The following is a 5,225-nucleotide window of genomic DNA, read 5'->3' as shown; positions in this document are numbered from 1 at the left end:
TTTACATAATTTTAGAAATGTATTAAAAGTACTAAACTTTAATTTAACAGTTTAATCTGTTAAATAAACAGTAAAAATCTGTGAAAGAATTAAAAATTTGCAAAAAATATATATTTTTCAAACAGAACGATGTCTGTAAATAATAAATAATAGTGCAGAGCTGAATGGAACGCACCCCGAGACAAACAGTGATTACAAAGAACTGTTTTTATTATAAAAACAGACGCACTGATTGGCTGTTAGTGTCTCATCATAAAAACACATAAAAAACAGCAAATACAAAACAGGTTCATCATGTAAGAATGTTTACAAACATAAATAAACAATAAATAAAGTCAATAAATCCATAAATCCGTTGACCCACAGGGTACACTGTCTCTTTAAGAGACGTTCAGATTCACACCTGAACACAATGAAACAACTTCCTGTTCACACGGTGACCTGCTCTGACATCATCACTGCTCTGACATCATCACTGCTCTGACATCATCACTGGTTGCTCAACTTGCGGAACTTCCTATAGTGACTCTCCCTGTCTCTCTCTCTGTCTCCCTCTCTCTCTCTCTCTCTCTCTCTGCTGTTTGCCTCTCTCATCCCGTCAGAGTTCCTCCAAAATAAATTCACTTAAACATAGAAAACCAAAACGTGAAACAATATGTCTGCGCAGTAAATATTAATAAAAGTTTAAATGAAATATAAAATAAATTAAATTAATTAATCGGCTGCAGCTTTGTCACTAGAAGCACATTCAAGTTTCTGTGTGCTACCAATAAATATTTACTAATAAAAATAATCAATAAATACAAAATATGATAAATAACAGCCGATAAATACAAACGGATCTCTTCCCAAACATCACATCTCAAATATAAATAAATAAACAAAAACAAACAACAAACAAATATAATGCACTTCCTGTAGCTGCTTCACAATAAAAGCAATTGCATGGTTCTCTTACTGTGAAACAGAAGCAGCAGGAAGTGATCACTCTGAATTGGCACTAATTACACTCAGTTCTGATCAGATGGTTCATTTGATCATTGATTATTATTGATTATTATAAAACCATTAGTTTGAATTTTTTGGTCAAAAAGTAAAAAAATTCCTCAAACTCTCAATCGATTATAAACATGGCTGCCAACTGACTTTCTGTTGATTGATAAATTGATTGACGGACTGATCAAACGATCAATAGCATACACTGTAAAACTTCCTTTAAGTAAAACAAACTCAAAGTGTAAAACATTGTTGGTGAAGCAGCTTTTATGTGTTATTATGTTATAATCAATAAAAAATACTTCATCAATAATGTTTTGAGTTTGTGTTACTGAAACTTTCAGAGTGAAAATAAGTTCCAGTTTTGTTCTGCAGCCGCTGTTGAGAGCAGCAGGTTTCAGGACTCCAACAGGTTCAGACCTGCAGCTCTCAGATTCTCACATTCCTGCTGATTGTGGTCTGAGGGAGTCCCCTCCACAATAAAACTCCTTTCTGTCGCCCTCTGAATCCCAAACAAACACGTCCCAATAAATAAACAATAAATAAACAATAATAAACAATAAATAAACAATAAATAAATCCTCAGCACAGATTGTCTCTCTGGGAAGACGTCTCACTCTGTGCAGCTGACGTACGGCGACATGCGAGGGACAAACGTGATCCCTGTCAGAAAGGTCACCGGAGTTCCTCCCTGAGTTCACGACCTTCAGCCTCCTCAGCAGTGTCCTTGAACGCAGCGTAGTGTGGGTGGAGCTTACAGTGCACCTGCAGCTCTGGGCCTGTAGGTGGCGACGGCTCTCAGGCTGCGGATGAGGTCGTGACAGAAGGAGCGAAGCTGCGTCAGCGTCAGGTGGACCGCCACCTGGACGTCGTAGTCACCGCGAGAGGTCAGGTCCAGACCGTGGTCCTGATCCACGCCACCGCTGGCGCCGCCGAGCTGAGCCGCCTCCCTCATCTACAACAGAGTCAGCTGTTAGCAGCCAATCACAGAGCGGCTGGTGTTAAGGTGAGTGATGTCATGATGTCAGGTGTTACCTTGTTGATGTGCGTCAGCAGGTCTCTGAGGTCGGCTCGCAGGTCGCTCAGTCCGCTCAGTCTGTCAGACAAAACTCCCAGAAGCCCCTGGTACAGCCGGCTGCCCGCAGACATACGACTCACACTCATCTCCTGCAGGGGGCGACACACAGGTAACAACAGGTGAGACAGGTGAGACAGCTGACAGACTGACCAGTGTGAAGCGCTCTGATGGCGGTTTGAGGACGGGCGCCGCGGGGATTCTCAGTGATTGCATCATCACCTGCAGGTTTGCTGTCTGGGTCGAGGGGTCGAGGGTCAAACCCTGAGGAGGACAGGACGACGTTAGAAAAACATGAAGAAGAAGAAAGGAGCCAATCAGAGACGAGCTGAAGCGAATCAGATCTGTGGTTACCTGCGTGTTGACGGTGGCGGCGTGCACGGCGGGGATGTCTCTCAGGATTTTCTCCACCAGCATCTTCGCTCGCTCGGCCGCCTCTCTGAACGCCGGTGGCGGGTTGGACGGCGAGCTGACGGGCGCCGATCGGACCAGAACTGCAAACAGGAAGTAGTGCAGCAGGGCGACAGCTGGAGGCAGGAAGTTGTAAGAGTTGAGGGTACGGAGGCTAAAGAGTGCCGTGTGTCTTTATTCTGGCACAAACAACCTTACATACTTACTGACTCTATTTGAGCTAAATGCTAACAAAAGCTGATTTAATGTTTATACATTTTAGTTCAGTATGACAGCTTTCATTTTCTCTTACTCAGCAGTTTTGGCACAAACAACCCTGCATACATTTTAAAGCTGGCACTAATAAGCCCCCATACTGGCTTTGAGGGATAGAGGTAGAGGGGGTGTGCGCAGGTGATCACGCAGGTTAACGTTTAACAGAAAAGTGGATTTTTTAAATGTAGTTCTGTTACAGTTTGTTGGAGACAGTCAGATCCCATCTGCATTCACTCCTCCACCAAACCCCATGTATATTTCTGCGGATTTAAGCCGCCTCAGTGTGCAGCAGTTTAAACGAGAGGAAAAGTTGGTTCTTACCTATCAGAGAGTTCATGTCTGTCAGAGCGGCGGTCTGTCTGTCGGTCTGTCTGTCGGTCTCGGTGTCTGTCCGCCGGTAAACTCGGTAAGTTCTCTTTCAGCTTCCATTTGCAGCAGTTTGGAGCTTTTATCCTCACTCTCTCTCCGCTGGGGGGTTTCCATTGACGGACACTGGTTTTCCGTCACTTCGGGTTTTATCGGGATGACTCCGTAAGGTTGGGAAACTGGTTGCGTCACTGGAGCAGCTCCGCGCGGTGCGCAGAGAGGATCAGACACACCTGGGGGGGTCTTACCTGCGGCTCTCTAACGTCATACTACATATAAAGTTTATATAAACTTTATTTATACTTTGTAGAAACTTTATATAAAGTAGAGTATATAAACTTATAAAGTATATACTTTATTTAAACTTTATATATACTTTATAGAAACTTTATATATACTTTATATATATTTTATATTTCTCTACTTCAGTGATACACAGAGAGTTTCATTAATGCAAACTAACCAGAGTCCGTAAAGAAATAACGTGTTTTAACATCAGCCATTCACTCCTGCAGGAAGTGTGTGTGTGTGTGTGAGTGTGTGAGTGAGTAAGAGTGCACGCACGCTTTATAATTCAGTCTCACTTCCTCGTGTCGTCACGTTTGTTTATGAAATCCTGGAAAAAAACTAACTTAAGAATCAGTGAGTCAGGACAGGATGTAAAACACGCTGTGTGAAACATAGAAATCTATTATTATAATAGTAAATATTAAGACAATGATAATTATTTTAATTATATTATAAATTAATTTATTCAGAAATATAAATGTATTATTATAATAGTAAATATGAATTTAATGTCTATGTGTTTCTATGTAGGGATGAGGGTCAAAGGTTGTGACCTTTCATGCTCCAGGTGTCTTCTCTTCTCACTTCCCTACAGTGCCAACAGTGGGCAACACTAGCTAACATTAGCTTACGTACTAATTCCTCCTGTGTGGAAACTGACCAATGAACCTGATTCTGATTAATAAACAGTGAATTTAATCATCAACATTTCAGCTTGAAGGAAAAGACAAAACTTTCCACTGAAGTGCTTTTAATCTGAAAGTCTCTTCCTGTTTGCTGAGTGTACCTGCCAGCAGCAGGGCGGGGGCCGACCGTTTGCTGACTCAGAGGATTTTCGGAGGTTATGAAATGTTTCTTTCATCACAGCTGGAGGAGCTCAGACTGCAAAAGCTGCTGGGAAACTGTTTCTGGGTCAGCTGCGATTGATTTGATTTATTTTAGGTTTTATCTGCGGATCAAACTGCATCTGACCTCCGCAACATTCACACATCCTGACCTGCTGTTTTCTTCCTGTATGTTTGTGGATTTATGGTTTTTTTATTTGGTTGTTGATGATTTAAAATGTCAAACTGCAAACAAATAAAACTTTATTCAGATTTTAATTGTAAGTTTTTATTTTTATTTTGAGGTTTGATGATTAGTTTAATGTTAGAAATGTTCACTGAATCAATTTCTGCATGTTTGAACCAGAAGTGTTTATATTCTTTATTATTTATATTTTTATATTGACAAAATGCACCAAACAAATGCAGCAGAATTAAATAAATGTGAAGAAATATGACGTCTGAATATCGACACCTACGACAGGTTCAGTGTTTCAACAATATAAACAACCTCAGAATGAACCAGGGTCAGAATTAAACTCTAAAGACTAATTTACTTTTCTTCTTTAAAAAACTGGAATCTTCCAAAATGTTTAAGGAAACAGCGGAAAACAATTAATAATTGATAATTCATTAATAATAACATACTCAGTTTTGTCATTTTAAGTGATGCTGATTTAATTTTGTAACTTTTATTTGTTCTGTGAAAACAAATTACAGAATAAAAAGTAATTAATCAGAAATGTTTCTGTAGTTATTTAAAATTACTAATAAAAGCTGTTTCATCAAGAATCTTTTTAACTCAAAAAATTGAAGTTTGTCTCACTTCAAATGTTCAATGTGATCCATTTTTATTTATCGTATTGCATTATATTATTATTATTATTGATCAGAGTGTATATTGGAATTATTATATAATAATAATAATAATAATTGATCACAGTGTACAGTGCCAGAGCTTCAGTCTCTGATCAACAGTCTCGTCTTGCATCAGAAAGCAATCAGCTGAT

At 39.6% G+C, this 5,225-nt stretch overlaps 1 protein-coding gene across 1 annotated transcript; it reads right to left on the bottom strand.

Annotated features, from left to right (window-relative positions):
• Positions 1 to 1,005: 1,005 nt before the first annotated feature.
• Positions 1,006 to 3,371, bottom strand: LOC118322560. Its single transcript, XM_035654272.1, has 5 exons — positions 3,352 to 3,371; positions 2,426 to 2,654; positions 2,225 to 2,335; positions 2,032 to 2,163; positions 1,006 to 1,951 (listed from the first exon to the last, which is right to left on the bottom strand). The coding sequence occupies exons 1-5, from the start codon at positions 3,369 to 3,371 to the stop codon at positions 1,751 to 1,753; spliced, it is 693 nt and encodes a 230-aa protein (XP_035510165.1). The 3' UTR covers positions 1,006 to 1,750.
• Between the last annotated feature and the right edge of the window lie 1,854 nt (positions 3,372 to 5,225).

This window comes from Morone saxatilis, unplaced genomic scaffold (assembly GCF_004916995.1).
Source record: "Morone saxatilis isolate NCDOM2014 unplaced genomic scaffold, NCSU_SB_2.0 Contig14, whole genome shotgun sequence".
Taxonomy (NCBI): Eukaryota; Metazoa; Chordata; class Actinopteri; family Moronidae; genus Morone; species Morone saxatilis.
Note: the sequence above shows the minus strand (reverse complement) of the source record. Positions and strands in the feature narration are given on the sequence as shown.

What these genes read in the sequence shown, in the direction of transcription:
- LOC118322560 (XM_035654272.1), bottom strand. Translation starts at nt 3,371, where the DNA reads ATGACGTTAGAGAGCCGCAG. An exon ending in CATCAGAGCGCTTCACACTG is followed by an intron (nt 2,164 to 2,224) that starts GTCAGTCTGTCA and finishes CGCCCCCTGCAG; the next exon opens with GAGATGAGTGTGAGTCGTAT. An exon ending in TGCTGACGCACATCAACAAG is followed by an intron (nt 1,952 to 2,031) that starts GTAACACCTGAC and finishes ACTCTGTTGTAG; the next exon opens with ATGAGGGAGGCGGCTCAGCT.